Consider the following 19682-nt stretch of genomic DNA (forward strand, 5'->3'; position numbering starts at 1 on the left):
ATCAGAGATGTTGGTTTTCCTGGAATAGAGAGGCGGGTTATACCACAGACTGGTCGCCAGTCCATCACAGGGTAGCAGCAACATTATCTCAGAAAATCTCTCATTCAATTTTTTTTTGGGGAAAAAATACATTTTATTTTTCTTTTACATAATTTCTAGTTCTACATGTATTTCCTCCTATGCCTTTGGAAGTGAAGTAGGCTCATCACATCACATATTTTCTATATTCAACAGTGGGCATAAGTTGCTGGCACATAAATCAATCCTTTGTTTCACAGGAGACACATCTTTAGCGTTTGAATATGTTATTTCAGAGCTGAACAGTTCTGAAAATGAATTCATCACTTTTAATATGCGTGATATCTCAATTGCAGAGGATGTTACATTTGATGTACAATGATATTTCAGCCTGCCACTGTTCTATTGATTTTTTGCTGCTTTATTTATGCATGCCTGGAAATAGATCTTAAGGATCAAGAAATCTGGGTGTATTGATGGATTCAGACCTGAACCGTTGCCTTTCTCTGATGAACATTCCCAGAACTAAGGGACAAACATGCCTTTATCTTTAGTCGAGCTGATTATGACAACATTGTTTCCACAGTTGTGCTTAAAAGGTAAATCAGACAGCTGCAGCTGATCCAGAACGCTGCTGCTCACATCCTCACTAAAACTAGAAAATAAAGCACATCACCCCAGTTCTAAAGGTGTTATACTGGCTCCCTGTAGCTCAGGGGTGGACACTCCTGGTCCTCGAGGGCTGGTGTCCTGCAACTTTTAGTTGTATCTCTACTTCAACGCACCTGAGTCAAATAATGAGGTCATTAACAGGACTCTGGAGAACTTGACTGCACTTGGGAGGTGATTCAGCTGTTGGATTCAGGTGTGTTGGACCAGGGAGACGTCTAAGAGTTGCAGGACACCGACCTCCAGGACCAGGAGTGCCCACCCCTGCAGTGTAACTCAAAAGAAAAGACTTTAAAATACATGTTAGTCTATAAATTAATAAATGGCTTCGCATCAAACTACAGAGGTCTTCTTGTTCAAGTCAACACTATCACCAGAAAGAAACATGGAGAAGTAGCGTTCAGTTTTTATGTTACATTAATCTGGAACAAGCTTCCAGAAAAGTACTGAAACTGTCACCACAGTGTTTCCATGTAAAACACTTTGAATTTTTTGCTGTGCTAATGTGCTATACAAATAAACTTGCCTTGCCTTGAGCATCTATTTTGTACATCACAGCAGAAATCGCAGAAAGTACCATATGTCAAGCGCGCGCGCACACACACACAAACTCACACGCACGTGCGCATACACATTCAGAGAGGGAGAGAGGGGGAAATGTGCATCCATAAGCCACAGTCCTGTAATAAGGACGTCATCTTGTTTTCCCTTATCCAGCGTTCACGGGCTTTATCAGGAGTGCATTACAGTGCAGTATTTGTTGTTCAGTATTTCCTTCATATCTAAAATTACCAGGGTGACCATTTTTAAAGTAGGTCCGCCTCACTTCACAGGGACGCACAGAAACAACTGCAGGCTAACAGCACACTACAGTCTGCGTGCTGCTAGCTAAAGGTACAGCTGTTTACAACTCCACACCAGCTGCACCGTCTCTCCGTCCATCCCGCTGGAGAGACGCGGACAGCCTAGAGGAGACAGATGAACGAGCTGGTGAGGAGCTTGCCCTCCCCGACTCTCCCGGGGCTCCACCTGCCTTGTCTGGACACCCACAAGGGCTGGCTTTTCAAATGGACCAACTACCTGAAGGGCTACCAGCGACGCTGGTTCGTCCTCAGCAACGGCCTGCTGTCCTACTACAGGTAACGGTTTCTAACGGTTAGGGCTCCACCCAATAGACACTGTGTTTCTTCAGTTAGAAAACGGAATTATTAACACCATATTTGTAAAGATGATGTCATACAGTTTTTTTGTGATTTTTTGTGGGGGGGATGTAACACATTTCATAGATTATTTACGCACAGAATTATATCTTCAGCCAATGGAAACATGACACATAAGACTAAAAGTGAGTAAATATATTTATTTAGTATCTTTCACAGGTGAAAAACCACAACTGCTTTATAATGAGCATAAAGACAGAAGATGCATATAAAACGTATAAAAACAGAAGCATATGGAATCTTACTGCATAAAACTCCGGTAGTTGAAATCCAGATTTAACAAATGGGTCTTCAACTGCTTCTTAAAAGAATCAACTGAATGAAAACTTCTCAAAGTTGTAGGCAATGCATTATATGGCAAATCTCTAATTAAAGTCATCCAAACATACTGACATATTCAGATTCAGTTATAAATAAAGCCGAATTTGATAATATTTTCAATAATATAAGTTACTTGTAAGCAGGGCCGGATTTAGGAGGATGGGGGCCCCTGGGCTGGAGTCAGGATGGGGGCCCCTGGGCTAGAGTCAAAAAAAAAATAAAAAATAAAAAAATAATAATAATATATATATATATATATATATATATATATATATATATATTTGTTTTGTTTTAGAGGATGAACAGAAAATGACCGAACAGTAAGTTTTAACAACTTACAACTTTAATAAGCCAGTTGTCACAAACTACAAACAACTCTGAACTCTTTTCTAGAAAGACTAAACCACATGTTGGGGTTGAAACTAGAATATGATGCTTGCATCACAAAATAAAATCACTGAATAGTTATTGTTGCCTGGACTTCAACACAAACTATAAAACAGATTGAGTGCAAGAAATGCAATGCTCAAATATACTTTTACAAAGCAAAGCGAGTAAAACAATATTTATACAAATATCCCCAGCATTTACAAGTTCATATAAGTACAAGTGGAATATATCAAAACTCAAACTTTTTCTTTGGTTTTAAAGTTCTTGGTAAATAGTGGAGGAAATAAATGTCAAAAAAGTGCTTCTCTGCCAGTCAGACAGAACATGGATATAAACAATATCTTCTGGAAAATAGAGATCAGGCATACTGTAGTTTTCAGAAAATATCCTGACCCAGGTAAGTCCAAAGTGCTGCCCTCTGAAGGATTTTTTAAAGTTTAGGCATTTGCGTTCAGTTGCGTGCTTCCAGTCACTGAAACCAGTTTCAAAGTTTGACTGAGTATTAGCATTGCTGAAAATGCGGCATGCAAAACAAAATGCAGCTCCGGTGGATGGAGAGTAGAGCAGCCACGATCTTTCGACGTACTCACCATTTAACATCTTGCTTTTAAAGTGAGATTTGGAGAAGTGACGCTTTTGATGCTTGTACACCCGTTCTGATGCTTGAAAGCCAACATTTCTATTTTGACAGCTCTCCGGTCCTCGCTCAGCCCAGTAAGCTCGGACTCGTCAATTTCCCCCAATGCGCGGATCGGTACTATGCGGATCTACAGTCGTCTTTCCATCTGCGGAAGAAGATCCCGCTTCCACCAACTCTGACTCCACAGACGCCAGTCCAGCCACCGACTCAGTCACGGTTATAGGTTCTGGCGGGATCTTAGTGCCGGTGTTAGCATAGCTAAGGGTTTGAGGAGCGGGGATAATAATGTTTCTGCTCCATCTCCGCTAACAGGTTTAAAAAAGCCTGTCAGTTTAGGCATTTTGTTTGTCGCCTCTTTGGCGCGATGCTCTTTTTCTTTTCTCTTCCTTCTTTTCTGCGCTCCGCTGTCATATTTTCTGTTGTCCGCCATTGTAAAATAATATTCCCTTGACGCTCCTCCTCCCCAATGCGTAAGATGCGTCAAAAGTGGACCAATAACAAGCAAGCATTCAAGATGGACGTTTGCCAGAACAAATTGGAACATTTTTCATCGGTGCTGTCAAAATCATGGTAGTCATTGATTAAATTCTGACACTATCCATTCACAAAATATAAATGCAGCCCAGTAAGCCCCTGCTAAAATCCGGCCCAGCTTGTAAGTTAGGTTATCCATCTCAAACTTCAGTTTGACCCCTGATCCTACAGTCTCCACATTCCTACTGGTGACTGTAGGAGGAAACCTCCAGCAGAACCAGTGTACATTTGCTGTAACTAGGTTGGTGTTGAGAGGACAGAACTTGGACACAAAAAAGAAAACAGGTCTGGAGTTATTTTGTTGGAAACAAAAAAAGTACACTGAGATAACAGCAGCAATAGCTCCATTTGTAGTTCCCTTGAGGAATGTGACACGGGTATTCAGGGAGGTGCCGAGCTAGTAATACTATCAAGACAACAGATAAGGTTTTAGAATTATGTCTGTTTTGCAGGGACAACTTTTAGTTTTGCTCTTCTTTCACACAACTTTCATTAACATCTTGGTCTGGGTTGTTTTTCCATCAGGACTCAGGCAGAGATGGCTCACACTTGCAGAGGCACTATTCCCCTGGCAAAAGCTCACATCGAGGTGGGTGACACCTGTCACTTTGTGTTAACAAGCGGAGGCCGAACCTACCACCTGAAGGCCACGTCTGAGGGGGAGTGTCAGAGATGGGTGTCAGCCCTGCAACAAGCAAAGGCTAATGCCACGCTCCTGGTGCATCACTCAGGTAAGACTATTATTTTTTTCCCCTATTTGATTCATCTTCACCAATATATTGTGATCAAATGTAATCATTTTGGGAATATCATTGTATTATTTTCTTATTCTGTGTTAGCGCAGACTGCCTGACCTATAAAACAGTCTTTTTAAAGAAGCAATAGTGTTCTGATAACTAACCGACTTTCTCAGAAGCCTATATTTCAGCATTTGAAGTGTTATTTCAACATTTGAACATCAGAGGGCAGTGTTACCAAACTATCTGTGACAAGGCCAATTAAAGGCAAAGGGATGTTTCCTTCAAAATTTAATTTTCTTTTGCTACAAACATGATTATATGTCATATAATATTAGGAGGAATGGGATATGAATCACATGAGCAAATGCTGAATTTATTAACTCTTCCTTTGGAATACAAGTAAAGTAAAAAATCATATAGATGTGCATTCATGCCTTCCCCTTCACTCTGCAGCCTATCTCCCACCCTGTCTCCTTCAGTGTGGCAGTAAGCGCTGAATGAAATGACCTTCCTCTCCTGACTCCTCCTCCTCCTCCGCTAGAAGGAGGGGAAAAGAAAAAAAAGGAAAAAGAGAGAGGGAGAGGCATAGCAGGCATGTGTGAGAGGCTTTCATTGAAATATTTTCCACTCGTGGACTATAAGGAGATAGGAGTGCATCTTTTTCAATGAGTGTCGCCTTGTAAGTAAGATGCTTTTTTTTAAAAAATGTATTCAGGAGAATAGGATTCCAGGTAGATCTTTTATGATCTTTATGTTTTTTTGGGTTAAATTTGTGATTCTTTTATTGTCCCCCAAGTGTCTCATTGTAGAGTTAATTTAGTTTCAACCTTGTGTGAGTAGAGACAGGTTGAATAGTGTCATAATGACAGTCTATTTAAAAAGTAGGCTGTTAATGCAGCAGTTATACAAATCAATGCCTCAAGAGGTGCTTGTTAGCACTCTTCAGTGCTGTAGGAAAGGGTTGTACCTGCAAGATGCAAATCAATGTTTTACTTGAAAATTTGGTTTTTGTGTCAGTCATTAGAGCCTCATTTATAAACCTAGTTTTGCATCCTATCTGAGGTCATAGACAGTTCAGAAATCACAAAATGCTTTGTTTTCCGTTTTCAATTTTGAAAGGCTTAGTGTATGCTCATTTTATCTGGCTCTACAGTAAGCAGGGGTGCAAATCCTGGTGCGTTTTGGTGAGGTGATTATAGATTACCCTTCCATAAGCAGCCGCAGGGCTCAGTCCCAAAGCAGATTAATTGGCTGAAAGGATCAGAACAGCAGTAATTAAGTGGAGCTCGTAGAAGAAGTGAGGCACTTAATGTGTGATATCTACCACATGGTAAGCACACATGAGCTTTGCATTTGCGAATCTGTAAAAATAGGTGTGTTGCGCTCTGTAATGCACAGATTGATTCTCCTCCCACTCCATGTCCGTTATGACGCTCCCTTTATCACCTGTGGGTGTCTTCTTGTGATTTAACTATGAGTCACCATTTGCTCTCAGACTCTCCTGTGACTCCCATGTGGAAAAAACAACCCGTTGCTGCACTCATCACCCCTGTGTGTCATTCCCCTACACATCCATCACAGTTCTAGGTTGAGCTTAATGGCTTTGCATCTCCATATGAACATGTTGGATGGCAGATGGCCTCGGAGAACTCGATTACTTACCACCTTGAGCAGCAGAAATCTGCTAGATGTGGGTCATGGAACCATTACAGCTTGAAGTAAATTTCACTCTCTTATTTTTAATCATTTTTCTCCAGGGACTTCACTAATCCAGTTTGCCCTGATTGTTGTTTTTTTTATTTCCTTCCCCCTTTAATAGGGTTTGGTAGCTTGTCTCCATGCTTTTGAACTCGTACACCGAACTATACTGACCTAGATTCAAACTATGCACTTACGTGTCCTGGGATTTATCATGCACTGTTTTGTTTAGCAGAGAAAGTTTTGACCTAGAAACATTTTATTACGTTGAGTATATTTATAAGATGGATTAGCACTATTATTATGGCAAATGTAAATCTTTAAGGTGTTAAGCTAAATTTAAAGCTGTTTTTATTCACAAGAATTTGCCCCTCTTGCACGTCTCTGCATTGTGTTACATAACTACCATAAACTAGTGTATTTTGGTGAGATTTTATGGGACAAACTAACTCAAATTATTATAATTTGGCAGTGGAATAGATGCTGAAGATAGAAGTTGTAAAAAAAAAAATTTGTGGATAAAAACTGAAGCGTTCATTTCTATTCAATGCAAAATAGACCAAGAGGCTCCGTAAACATCAACGTCCCAGTCTTGTAATAGATTCTTGTTTGGCTTTTGTCTGATCCTGTTGAAAGGTGAACTTCCACCCCTGTCCTTTGCAGCCTCTAACAGGTTTTCTTCCAGGACTGTCGGTGTGATGCGTTCCTTTTCCTCCAGACATAGAGATCACAATGCTGCTTGTCTTCTAATTTTTGCGTATAAAAATTTTTGGCTTTTATGAAAGAGTTAAACTGAGATTATATTACACAATAGTGGAGTCTGGTTACTAGTTAGGGGTATCCAAGAGACTAAATACAATGTAATGATTTTTTTTTTTGAGTAAATGATCACAAAAATCACTATTTTCCTTCCACTTGAAAATGATATGCCACTTTGTATGGATCCATCAGATAAAATCCAGATAAAACATTTTGAAGTTTGTGGTTGTAAAGTGACAAAATGTTCAAAAGTTCAAGGAAAATGAAGCACTCTATATTGTAAATATGCCTTGTAATGCTTAGTAATCAATCCAGTCTCCTTGAAATGCTCTGAAAGGACTAAAGACTCGCAGCTCAGCTCATGCCAGCCAGAGGAAGAGAGAGAGAAGAGAGGAGGAAAAGGGGTAATGCGTCATCCTTTTTCCTCCCTCTTCATCTAAAAATAGCCTTGCCTCCTGATTGCATATGCCCACGTTTCCAAGGCAACGGTGTTCATTCACAGCTTTCCGATATTTTGGAAGATGGGTTGTTTAGAGATCAGGGTGTGAAGTACTATTATCCTTTCCCATCTGTTTCCCATTAACTCGTCTCATTCTATGTTTAGAGCATTTAAAACATCTTTTGTTAGTCTGTCTCGTGACAGACTGTGCTGTCTACTCCAGTCAGGAATCTCATCATCACTAACACACAGATTTTTCTGACATATTTTGAATCGGTCAGTTTTTAAACTGCTACACTGGTGTCTCCGTGTGAAGATGACTCAGGAGATGAAACCCCTGTGCCTCAGGAGGACCGTGCCCTCACCCAAGGAGCACTGCAGTCCCTGGCCACCAAGTTGGAGGATCTGAGCACCTGCAATGAGCTGATCGGAAAGCACGGCGCCGCTCTTCAGCGCTCCCTCAGCGAACTTGAAGACCTGCGTGGGCCCACCGAAGGCACGGACAAAGTGAAAGCCGTTAATGAGCGAGCCACCCTCTTCCGCATCACCTCTAATGCTATGATCAATGTGAGTTCACACAGCTCATACCTCTGCTGGTGTAAAGACTTAAAGACTGAACTGATTAGCTGCCTCTGTCTCTTAGTGAGGGACTGTAGCGAGGCCTTGGAGTTCACCATGTGCTTTGATGTTTGTTGTGTTCACACCTCAGGCTTGTCGGGGCTTTTTGGATGTGGCGGAATCTCACAGCCGGCGGTGGCAAAAGGCTCTGCACTATGAGAGAGAACAGCGCCACCATCTGGAGGAGACCATTGAACAGTTAGCCAAACAGCACAACAGCCTGGAGAGAGCGTGGAGGGAGAATCCCACCTCATATACAGGTGAGACATCACTGCCATTGCCACATAGATGAACATCTAGTACCTACGATGTGCAAAGCAAAGTGAGTGTAAGAATACTGCTACTTAGCTACTGGTTTGGTTTGACAAAGAACACATTATTTTAGAAAAGTTAAACTACATTCAAGTCATCTAATTTTAATAAATCCTTAAAAATCTACCTGAAATATGAATAATCTTTATTCTATATTTAAAGAACTCAATTTTACATATTGCCACCCCTTAAATAACACGAATAAAGTGACACTTTAGTAATGATTTAGTAAAGACAGCAACAGCATGGTTGAAAAAAACGTGTTGGGAGGTGCTGCAGCTGAACCCTATAATTTTAAACCTGAATTATCTACTCTGTGGAGAGTTTAATCTCCCTTATTCAATTATCTCTAGTGTATTATAGGTGTTCATTCAATCAATTTGTTAAAACTGCATTTACCTAATTACTTTCAACTAATGTGCAGGAACAGAAACAAAACCAAAGTTTAAATGTTTTCCCTCTCTTTCACTGATCACACTTTTATTTTACTTGGTGGCTTAAGGTATGGAAAAGTTTTTAGATTTTAACACGCTTTATGTTGAAGCTGAGGAGATACTATATTGACGTAAAAACAATCATGTATAACTTAGCAGCATGCCTGCAATACTTGGTTTTATGTTATTGAATGAGACACGTTTGATAAAACTTCAACTTGTATCATTTGTTAAAATCTAAAAACTACAACTCACTCATTTGATTATATTTATATTATTTCATCATTACTTTTGTTCTGTTTCAGATCAGAACAAAGTGAATACCGTTATATGTTCTGAGTAAAAAAACAACAAATCGACTATAATTATAAGTTCCAACTCAACATGCTGAGTCCTACTAAATTTTATTATGTAAATTGAATTATTTTCTTATTGCATCAACAATATGACATTGAATTATGTGGATGTAATAGTGAAAACAGGGATGCTTTGTTACTATAGTTAAAAAGTGTTGTTTTCATAATTTTCTTTAGAGTATATTTCAATAATTTCCAGCAAGTTAAGATTTTAACTGTGGCCTAGTTTAAATACACTGAAATCTGCTCCTAACAGAGTTTTGGTCCAGTGATTGTCAATTTGCATAAATTATTTTTTTCTAGCATTTCAACTCTAACAGGTAAGAGTTGTTGTGAAACCTGGAAGTCAGTCTATCAGTTGTAAAAACTTGTTTAAAACTGTACAAAACTGTTTTACTTTTGTCTGACTTTCCTGTCTATACAATTCAATTATGATAAAGCACAGATAATTCTGACAAGTTAATTATTGTCAAGCTAGTTAATTTTTTTTTTTCTGCAGTACCCTGACACTGACCCTTACCAAGCTGCACACAACTGTTTGATTAAATAAAGCCATTATTACTTGCTATTTTAAATGTTGCACGTCTACAGTCCTGTTAGCTTAAAATTGTTTACAATAAACACTAAAAAGATCTCTCTTAGTAATTATCTTCTGACATTTCTCATGATTCAACATTTTAATGGCAATATTAAACCAAAACAAATTAGAGCTCATGTTTTGACAGCAAAATGTCCTAACAGTCTCTATAATAAACAATTTTTGCAAAATACAAACTGACAATCCTTGGACATCGAAGCCTTTTATGCTAATCTGTCCCACGTTTGCTCCTGCAGGTGTGGAGCGGTCTCAAGAGGGGGATGCGAGTGATGAAAATGAAGAAGCAGAGTTTTTTGATGCCATGGAGGACGCCCCTTCATTCATAACTGTGACTACCACTGGAAATATCCGCAAGTAGGGAGCTTCACGTTCAGTAGATACGCAATGATTTCAGCTAGAGCTGTGCTTTAGTTACAGTAACAGAGCTTGACATGCAGTCAGGTGACGGAGATGAAGCAGTGCCTCACCTGTCGTCATGAAGAAATAAAATCATGTTTGATTACACATGTGCTACACATGCTGATGGCTGTCTAATATATTTAATGAGTGTGTGTGACATATTTAGTCTTTCTGATAAACTATAAATGCACACTGAAATATGCAGGGTGATGTAGGAATTATCATGCTGCACTGATAGAGGGCAGTGCTGAGCCCCATAGGCACAATGGGCAACTGATGCTCTTCTTCTACACACTTAAAAACATTGAGAATGATCAGAAAAAATACATTTAGAATAAAACCACTCCAGGATGACTGTAATCATTGGTGATTATCTCCATTAAAGCAATCTAGTTTTTAAAAATGAAGGCAAATAAAGAAGATTTTTGACTGAGTGACTGAGATATCTGAAGGAGGAAAGACACATGGACTTTGTATACAAACATAAGTAAAATCATAAATTTTATTTTATATTTAAAAAAAGCCCAAAGCAAAAAAAAATAAATAAGACATATATAACTAATAAATAAGACAGAATTTTTTTTGTTTTTGTTTTTGCTACTATATTGTTGTATAATATGCAGTTGATGGAGCACATTTAATAACTGCTCAAACAATTAAATGTTCCCATTATAAAATATAATATTCTATTTTGAGTTTTGTTCTCACTGCATGTCACTGGCAACTAGTATTACCTTTCTGTCCCACTGCCTTATTTTAGGCGCTCAGGCAGTAACCAGAGTATGATGAGTGGAGGAGTGCCCACTGACTGGACTCACAATGAGAGTGTAAGTCCAAACCATTTTAAGGCTGAATGTCAAATTTGTCTGTCTTTATTTTAATGTGTAAAAGTATTTTTACCTTTTTAACTAGTTCACATTTTGTCATGTTATGAATACAAATATCCGTCTTCCCCCCAACTCTGACTAGCTTTCTTGTTTTTGCTGAAGAAAACTGTTTCCACAGCTTGATGCTGCCACCACCATGTTTCACAACTCCTCGCAGCATTTTGTATTCAGCCCAAAAAAGATAAATATTGATGAGCACCTTCTAAAGCAAGTTTAATATGTATACTACATGGTTTATTGTAATCTGTAAATAGGAGCTCTTATAGCTTTCTTTTAACAGTGGTCAAGAGTATACAACTAATAAATTTCCTCTGAACAGATTCTGATACATTCTGTTACTAAATTTTACTTTTGAGTTTCACAGTAAAAGGGGCTGAATACCAAATTAAACCAAAGTTTTTAGATTTTTATTAGCTATAGTTAGCCCGCCCCTTCACAATTATTCACTACTTCATGTTGGTTTTCCCATAAAATCCAAATAAATATATTGACGTTGACAAAGTTGTGAAAAAAATTCAAGAGGTAGTTCTTATGTAAAATATATATATTTTTTGTTATTTAAAGGACACCTCAGGCACAAACCAAATGCAGCTACGAAGAACAAGACGCAGTCGTATCCCTGACAAACCAAACTACTCCCTCAACTTGTGGAGCATCATGAAAAACTGTATCGGAAAGGACCTATCCAAGATTCCCATGCCTGTAAATCCAAATACTATTTTGCACATTTAAGAATTAAGAAGCAGGCTCTTCTTTTGATACTCTAGAGGTGAATTTCTTCTCTCCAGAAACAAATGACTTGCCTTTTTGCAGGTAAACTTTAATGAGCCGCTGTCGATGCTGCAGCGTCTGACTGAGGATTTGGAGTACAGCGAGCTGCTGGACCGGGCGGCTCGCTGCGACTCGCCCCTGGAGCAGATGTGCCTCGTGGCTGCCTTTTCCGTCTCGTCCTACTCAACCACAGTCCATCGAACCGCCAAGCCCTTCAACCCTCTGCTGGGGGAGACTTATGAACTGGACCGACTGGAGGAGTACGGCTATCGCTCCATCTCTGAGCAGGCGAGACATAAACACATCCATCTTGTCCATGTCACTGCACATTTATCCATCTGAGCATTCAAATGATGTAATAGCTCAACAGTTAATGACTTTCACTGATGATACCGTTCAATCTCAGGTCAGCCATCATCCACCAGCTGCGGCCCACCATGTGGCGTCAGAGCGAGGATGGACTCTGTGGCAGCACATAACAATTGATAGCAAGTTTCGTGGGAAATATATTTCTGTCGTGCCGTTAGGTAAGAAACAGTAAGCAGCAAATAAAGCAGCACCTTCTATTTGCCCCAATCTTGTAAAATGTTATAGAAAATGCAGTGTTTTCGTCAAGGCAAAAATATTAACAGACGGAATCTGTCATAGATTTTTTTAACAAACTGTTTTTCATTGATCTAGTTTAAAGATAATGCTCACGTAATGGACGTTTTTATATAAAGTTTTCCAAAGGTGCCAATAAGATGCCGTGTTAACAAACATTAGCCACATTTATTCTACAAAAAAATCCAGACTGATTGTGTTTGGGTGTTTTTGTCTTCACCACAGGTAATATTCACCTGCAGTTCCACTCCAGTGGAAACCATTATGTGTGGAGCAAAGTGACTTCCACGGTGCACAACATCATTGTAGGGAAACTTTGGATCGATCAGGTGGGTTTCAGCTTATAAATGACAGAAATCACAACTTTTACTGAAGAAGCAGAAGCTCTTCCGTATTATATCTGATGCATCTCTTCCTCTTCCTGTCCACATTGTCAGTCTGGAGACATTGACATTGCGAACACCACCACGAAGGACACCTGCCGTCTCAAATTCTCCCCGTACAGCTACTTCTCCAGAGAAGTTCCACGAAAAGTATGTTTCAGACAAGGAGTCGCTAAACATTGTTGATACAGAGCAGAAAATGCTTCTAAACATGGTTCCTACATATTTTCCAAGTCAATATAAAACACTTTTCTACATTTTGCATCGGGTCTTGAGTTCCAGGTGTAAGGAAAGAAGTAAGAACCAGGAAAGATTGAAAGACCGCAAAGGAAAAAAGAACAGCAAATAAAGGATTATTGGGATTGATAATTGTGCAAAAAAGGGTTTTTTTTTATAAAATGAAGAAAGTTACAGGCGTTCCTCATACTAACGTGAGTCCTCTTTATAAAACTCAGAGGTTTTTTCAGAGCCGCCTTAACAAAGACTGATAACAAAAGATGTATCCTGCCCAAAACCATCAGTATTACAACTATTTGAAGAACTTTGAAAAATAGGTCTTACTAGGAGATTTAATTTCCCTTTGGGATTACAATTTTTTTTTTCTGAATTTAGTTGAAGAGAGAGAGAGGGGAAAAAAGGGATAAAGAAAAGAGAAAAAGGAGAGTCAAAGAAGGAAGGAAGAAAAGACAATATTTGATTGATGACACACTTGATATTTATCACAATGAGACACATATTTATTTTTTTCCTAAAAAAAACCCACGTAAGTGTACTTTTCCAGACTTTTAAGGAGTCTCGTGTAGCCAGATCTTCTTCATGCTTCTTTCTTCTCATTCTCTAGGTGACCGGCGTGGTGGAGGACGGAGAGGGAACAGCCCATTACATCCTGTCAGGAACCTGGGATGACAAAATGGAAAGTGCAAAAATAGTGGAAAGCAGCCGGGGATGTGGAGGCTCTGAAGGCAAACAAAAAACTGTTTATCAGACTCTTCAACCCAAACTCCTGTGGAAAAAATACCCTCTTCCGTGGGTTTCTGAAATCTAAAACTTTGCTCCCGAATCTACATGATTGTATAAGCGCACATTTGAAGACTCTTCCTTTCTGCATCTCTTCTCAGAGACAATGCAGAGAACATGCACTATTTCTCCGCCCTGGCACTGACCTTGAACGAGCCGGAGGAGGGCGTCGCCCCAACCGACAGCCGTCTGCGACCGGACCAGCGGCTGATGGAGGTGGGCTTGTGGGATGAGGCGAACATCGAGAAGCAGCGGCTTGAGGACCACCAGAGGATGGAGAGGAAAAGAAGGGAGGCACAAGCTAACCAGGCCCTGGAGGAAGGCGAGTACTTGGACCTAGGGCTGGGGGATATGAGGAAAATCTAATATCTTCATATATTTTTATGCTATATCACGATACACGATATATATCACAATATTCTTAAATGAGCTCCAATGTTATTTTAAACTAGACTCCTTGCAGCATGATGTCACCCACACAAGTTCCTGCCCCCATTTCCCTGCTAGACTTAAATGTAAGCACATGTAAAAAGGGATGTTTTGCTATGAACTGTCTACACTATAACTGGATAACAAGGTGAGAAATAAGTTTTAACTAAGAAAAGAAATTGCAGCGGTAGCTAATCTACCACAGCGATCACTTATTAATAAAGCCTAAAAACCCAAAACTGTAACGAACTGAATGTTCTGTTGTATGTGGAGAAAATGTTTGAATCTTTTTGGTGCTGAATCCTGACACATAAAGTTGCGTTGTTGTCAGTTACTATGGCAACGAGTCTACCTGTAGCGTAAAGCCGACAGAGAGCGAGGGAAAAAAGAATGAGTGGTTTTGAGTTATTTTTCCCATTGCGTAGCACTAAATGAATCATACCTACATCTCCAGGTTTCACTTTAACGGACTAGTTTTACCGCGGCAGCGCGGCTATGAACGTCATGTAAAAAAAAGTCTGATTAGGCGGCAAAATAAATTTGTGGTACAACCTTTTGTGGCAATATTTTTATAACATGTTTCGCAAATTACCTCATTTTGTTCGACATCCTCCATATAAAACCTGAACCATTGCCAAATTATTGATCCACGCTGTTTCTCTTCGGAACTAGACTAGTTCTTCTGATTTGTCTTCAGTTACTGTCTCATTCACGGATCACCTCAAACTCTCTGTCACCATGTTGTTTGTTTTCTCCGCGTGGCGTGATTGGTAGAAAATGTTCAGTTGGGAGGGGTGAGGTACTAGTGATGCATTCATAGTGTGTCGGATAAACCATACTCGCAGTGTATTTGATGGCGGAAGTTTATTATTTGAATGACAATTTATACTCGATAGTTGCCATTTTAACAATCGTAAATTAAAAATATTGCGATACATGAAGTATACTTGATATATCGCCCAGCCCTACTTGGACCCCAGAAACCATAACATTTGTATTTGGTTCCTTTTCCTCTGATACTCTCGCTGGATTAGGGACAGAGAAGTTAGTTAGTAATGGTGGTAGATGGATAAATTTAAAAAAAGATTTGGGACTGCAGGAGGAACAGTAGCTTTAAACATGCAGTCAGAGATACAGCCGAAGTTTAGATTGAGGTATATACATGCGTTGGAATGGCCCAGTCAAAGTTCAGATGTAAATAAAATTGAGAAACAAGCTTCTTACTTATTACAAAATTACGGATTTTTATTACAGATTTCTAGGGATAAATTAGAGCTAAGGGTTTTAAAAAACATAAACTTAACATTCACTTTGTGTTCACAATATTAATATTTATATTTTGGAAGAAACAGCAATATAATTTTTGGGATAAAAAGTTTTCTCTTTCCTAAAGTTGTTTACCTTTGTTTTCAGGGCAAGACGTGGAAAGTTACCAGCCAATGTGGTTTGAGAAGAGAACAGACGTAAACACAGGGGAAGTGTCCTACATGTACAGAGGCGGCTATTGGGAAGCTAAAGACAGACAAGACTGGAGTCACTGTCCTGAGATCTTCTAGAAATCTGGTAGATTTTTTTGGTGGGAGGTTAGGTGGGCTTAGATGAGCAGGTGGCAGTGGATGAGATAGCTAACTCCTCTCATCTTCTAAAGCACAAAACCTCCAGCCTCTACTTCCTGTGTATATGTGTTCCCTCCCCGTTACAGCTGTTCTACCAGGACGCATGGCTTTGGGTTGGTATATGCTTCCATCCTCTGCAGAACTTTTTATGTGAGCAATTCAAGTTCTGTGTGCGAGGGTGGGTGGACTTTAGTTTAAACAGAACCAATTTCAGCACAAAACACACCTAACTGAGTGTGCATGGATGATCCTGGGGGGCGTGGAGCTCCCTGGGTGTACAAGCACTAAATGTCCTGCTCTAATCAGAGATGGAGGATATCAGTCTTTGAAAGAGTGGGACAAAAGCCTTCTTCTGTGCTGCGAAGTCGTCTCAGCAGAGCATAATTTACTGATCCTTCACATTCTTTGTTGTTTTGTGCTAGAGTGTTTTTTGTTTTGTTTTTTTTTTTCAAAATTGCACCACAGTATCCTGCAGCACAAGCTGAACCCAGAGTGGCCTCTATAAACAAGGACCTCGTTTCATTGAGAGATGACTGACAGAAACTGTCAGTTTAACACTTCTAAGCTAGTTCGCTTCAAACACAGATCAATGCAAAACCCCAGAAGTCATGTATGACTGAAGTAAAGGAGTTTTATTGAGTCCATGAACAAATGTGTATTAGTGTAAATTAGTGCTAATCTTGGATGTCAGAGATGGCAAAGTGGAGATTTTTGTACATCTAACAGACTATATGAGAAGAAGATTTTGATTTTTGACCCATTTGGACATCTAATCTAATTTGAGCAATTTCCAATGCACTAGTCATTCCAGTAAAAGGCTAAACTGTATAACTGCTTCCAAAATGTCCCTAATTTGTACAAATCTACAATTTCACAGCAAAAGCTTGCATTTTTTGCCATCTGTCTACATATTATCCTCTACAAGTACAAATAAAATAAAAAATTCAGAACAAAATATACAGTTTATGAAAATATTCCAACCATTTCTTGAGAGCTCAGTTGATTCATACCACTATTACTATTATTAAGCTTAATAAGGTCACACAACTCAAGCAGACAAAAAGTTACAAGCGTTTAAAGCCCTAAAAACCACAGACGGCTTAACTTTCTAGATGAAACTGCCCTATTAAACTTAATGATGAGGGAGAACAGCTCAATTCATAATCAATATGCTTTTTTTTGAGCCTATATGATCTATAAATGAATTGTTTTGTCGAGATTGGTTGCTTTTGGTGCTGAACTCTGTAAGGGGTTTAGTTGATAGGCAAATTGAACATGAAAGCACTTTTGATGAAACATTAAAGTCTGCTGTAATGTTTTTTTAATGAAGCACATCATCTCAGACGAAGAGGAGCGGAATAATCCGATCTGATTAGACAGGATGTAAAGAGCCACTGATCCTAAAACTAGACTAAAACTCTGTGCCAAAGGACACATACTGGGCACCTTTTAACGAATCCCATTCCATCAAGGTTGCAACATCTTTATATGGGAACAAATGCAATAATTCATAGACTAGTCTAAATCACACTTGGCAAAACTGATAGAGATGTGTGATTTTTCACCAGTAGGTTGTTTGAGAGGTTACTTCTTTAGATTAGGTTATAGACAAGAATAATTAGATTTTTTTTTTCATTGGTTCCTTTTTTCAAATTCCAAACCTGGCCTGATTTATTAAATTGATAAATGATTACCGTATTACTTATAAATCATAGTTAAATTAAAATTGTGTCAGAAATTGGAACTGGAAACTGGGAATCTCAACTCATTTGAGAGCCTTCTAGATTTTAGGGTAAGTACTTTATTTCCAGCACTCACATTCTGCTTCCTGTCTACCACAAATTCTAATATTAGGTGAAAAAAAATTATAATAATGTTAAACCTTTTTTTACCACTGTCTCATTTGGTCTTTAGAGGAATATAAATTAGTCTCTTCTAACTGTTTAGGTCAAATGTTTACATTTTTGCATCTGACACTGTAAATTGAGATAGGCTTAACCCAAATTTTAACAGTTTATGGGCAGACTATCTTTTCAAGATTATGAAGATTAAACGTTTACTAAAATCTAGCACTTTTTATTCCTAATATTTGGATCCTGGAATCCTAGTGTTATGATTTAAATGCAGCTGTGACTATATAAGCCTTATGCCTCATGTTTTTATTTTTTTCCCTCTTAATCTACAGTAAATAAAATGAAAATTGGATGCATGAACAATGAATTTCTGTGGAAACTTTTCTTAGTTCTCAGGCTGGAACATAAACTCTGAAAAACAAGCAGTAAGAAGTAAGATCATTTTATTTCCACAAAGTTACAAAATCTCTTTAGTTGAGAAATGGTTGCAGAGCCATGAGGAAAAATTCCGTTTCCTTTTAATGGAATCTAAAACATTTAAACCGTATAAATACTTTGAGAACTCTAAAGTACATGTCTTAACACCTGAAAATATGTGACGACTCAATTTTAGGAGTTTCTCTGATGCAGAAATCAGTTCATCCTTCAGGGTTGCACACAATGAGAACTTAAATTGGTGCTTAATGATAATTCTAGCCTTAATTAGAGCATGTAACAAAAGAGTAATCTATAGTAAGTCTGACCTAGAAACAGAAAAACGTTTTATACAGATGTTTATTATGTTCAGACTTATACAGAATGCATTCAGGTGATTGTTTTGAGTAACAAAGTTCAGTTTAGAATATGAATATGTTAACTATTTTCCCTATATAAAGTTTAAGAAATATAGATATTCACGACAGATATGTATATCATATGTGTATATGTAAATATGATTTTTTTTTTGTTTTGTTCTTGTTGCTTTATTAAAATGCTAAATGTCAGCAATAATGCAATATGAACAGCTACTTAAGTACAAAAAAGCACTACTGTGTCAAATTAGTATAGATTTCCATTAGATGAGTGGTGGATTAGTTGCTAATATGCACATGGATGTCCATAATAAATACCCTCCATATCTAATACTTCAGTGTAGTTATACCTTACTGTGTACTATATTGGGCATGGTTCACATTTATGGCTGTCTGGTTAGTTTTCACCAGTAATTAGTAACAATCCAGTAGAAGTAGAAGCTCATCAACTAAATCACTGTAAAATGTTTGACATTACGTGAATATCCTTGCTTAATCACTCTCTATCTTATGGTTTTGAGTAGTCGAAACCAAACACGGCTAATGAGATGTTGCAGAGAGTGAATTATGAATGTAAGAGGATTAGATGCTGTATGTCATATTATTCTCAAAAAATGTATGAAATCATGTTCAAATAAAGCACAAGGTCTTCTTGATCTGCTGTAACACTGCACAGAATCCAGAGGTTTTCATCGCAGCACACTCGGTAGCTATGCATGGTTTCAGAGTGCAGATGCACTTTTGATCGTGAGCAGCCTTCTAACCTTGCTAAGTGTGGATTTCCAATGAAACATGATGTAAATTCACCTTTTGTGCCCAATTACCTCAGAAAGTTTCAATTTTCCAAATCAAATAAAAATACTATAAAAGAAACTCTGTGACATGGTTCATTGTCAAATACGTTTAATCTGCTGTTTCATTAGAGTTTATTGCACAGAACTTGTGAATTCATGGGTTGATCAGAGGCATGCAAGTAACTACGGTAGTTATATTCACCTGAGTAACTTCTTGGAAAATATATACTTTTAGGAGTTGTTTTACTACAATGTACTTTTTACTTTTTCTTGAGTAATATTAAATATCGCTACTCTGGCTTGAGTAAAATTTCTAAAAAAAAATAAAATAAAAAAAAAAGTACAAATGTTTTAACCAAACATGTATAAGACACAATATAGTAAGACTTTTTG

At 38.3% G+C, this 19682-nt stretch overlaps 1 protein-coding gene across 2 annotated transcripts; it reads left to right on the top strand.

The window, feature by feature from the left end:
* The first annotated feature begins 1291 nt into the window (after window positions 1-1291).
* On the top strand, window positions 1292-19368 carry osbp2a (oxysterol binding protein 2a). Of its 2 annotated transcripts, XM_044144126.1 has the most exons (14): window positions 1292-1826; window positions 4318-4523; window positions 7745-7995; window positions 8138-8306; window positions 9983-10100; window positions 10906-10972; window positions 11597-11734; window positions 11846-12091; window positions 12210-12330; window positions 12632-12735; window positions 12844-12939; window positions 13631-13815; window positions 13908-14128; window positions 15649-19368. In XM_044144126.1, exons 1-14 carry the CDS (start codon window positions 1666-1668, stop codon window positions 15789-15791), a joined length of 2226 nt encoding a protein of 741 aa, XP_044000061.1. In that variant the 5' UTR covers window positions 1292-1665; the 3' UTR covers window positions 15792-19368. The 2 variants fall into 2 exon arrangements, with proteins under 2 accessions (XP_044000061.1, XP_044000062.1); XM_044144127.1 differs by lacking the exon at window positions 1292-1826 and having other exon boundaries at window positions 4366-4523; window positions 7777-7995.
* Window positions 19369-19682: the final 314 nt, after the last annotated feature.

Source organism: Gambusia affinis, linkage group LG17, assembly GCF_019740435.1.
Source record: "Gambusia affinis linkage group LG17, SWU_Gaff_1.0, whole genome shotgun sequence".
Classification (NCBI taxonomy): Eukaryota; Metazoa; Chordata; class Actinopteri; order Cyprinodontiformes; family Poeciliidae; genus Gambusia; species Gambusia affinis.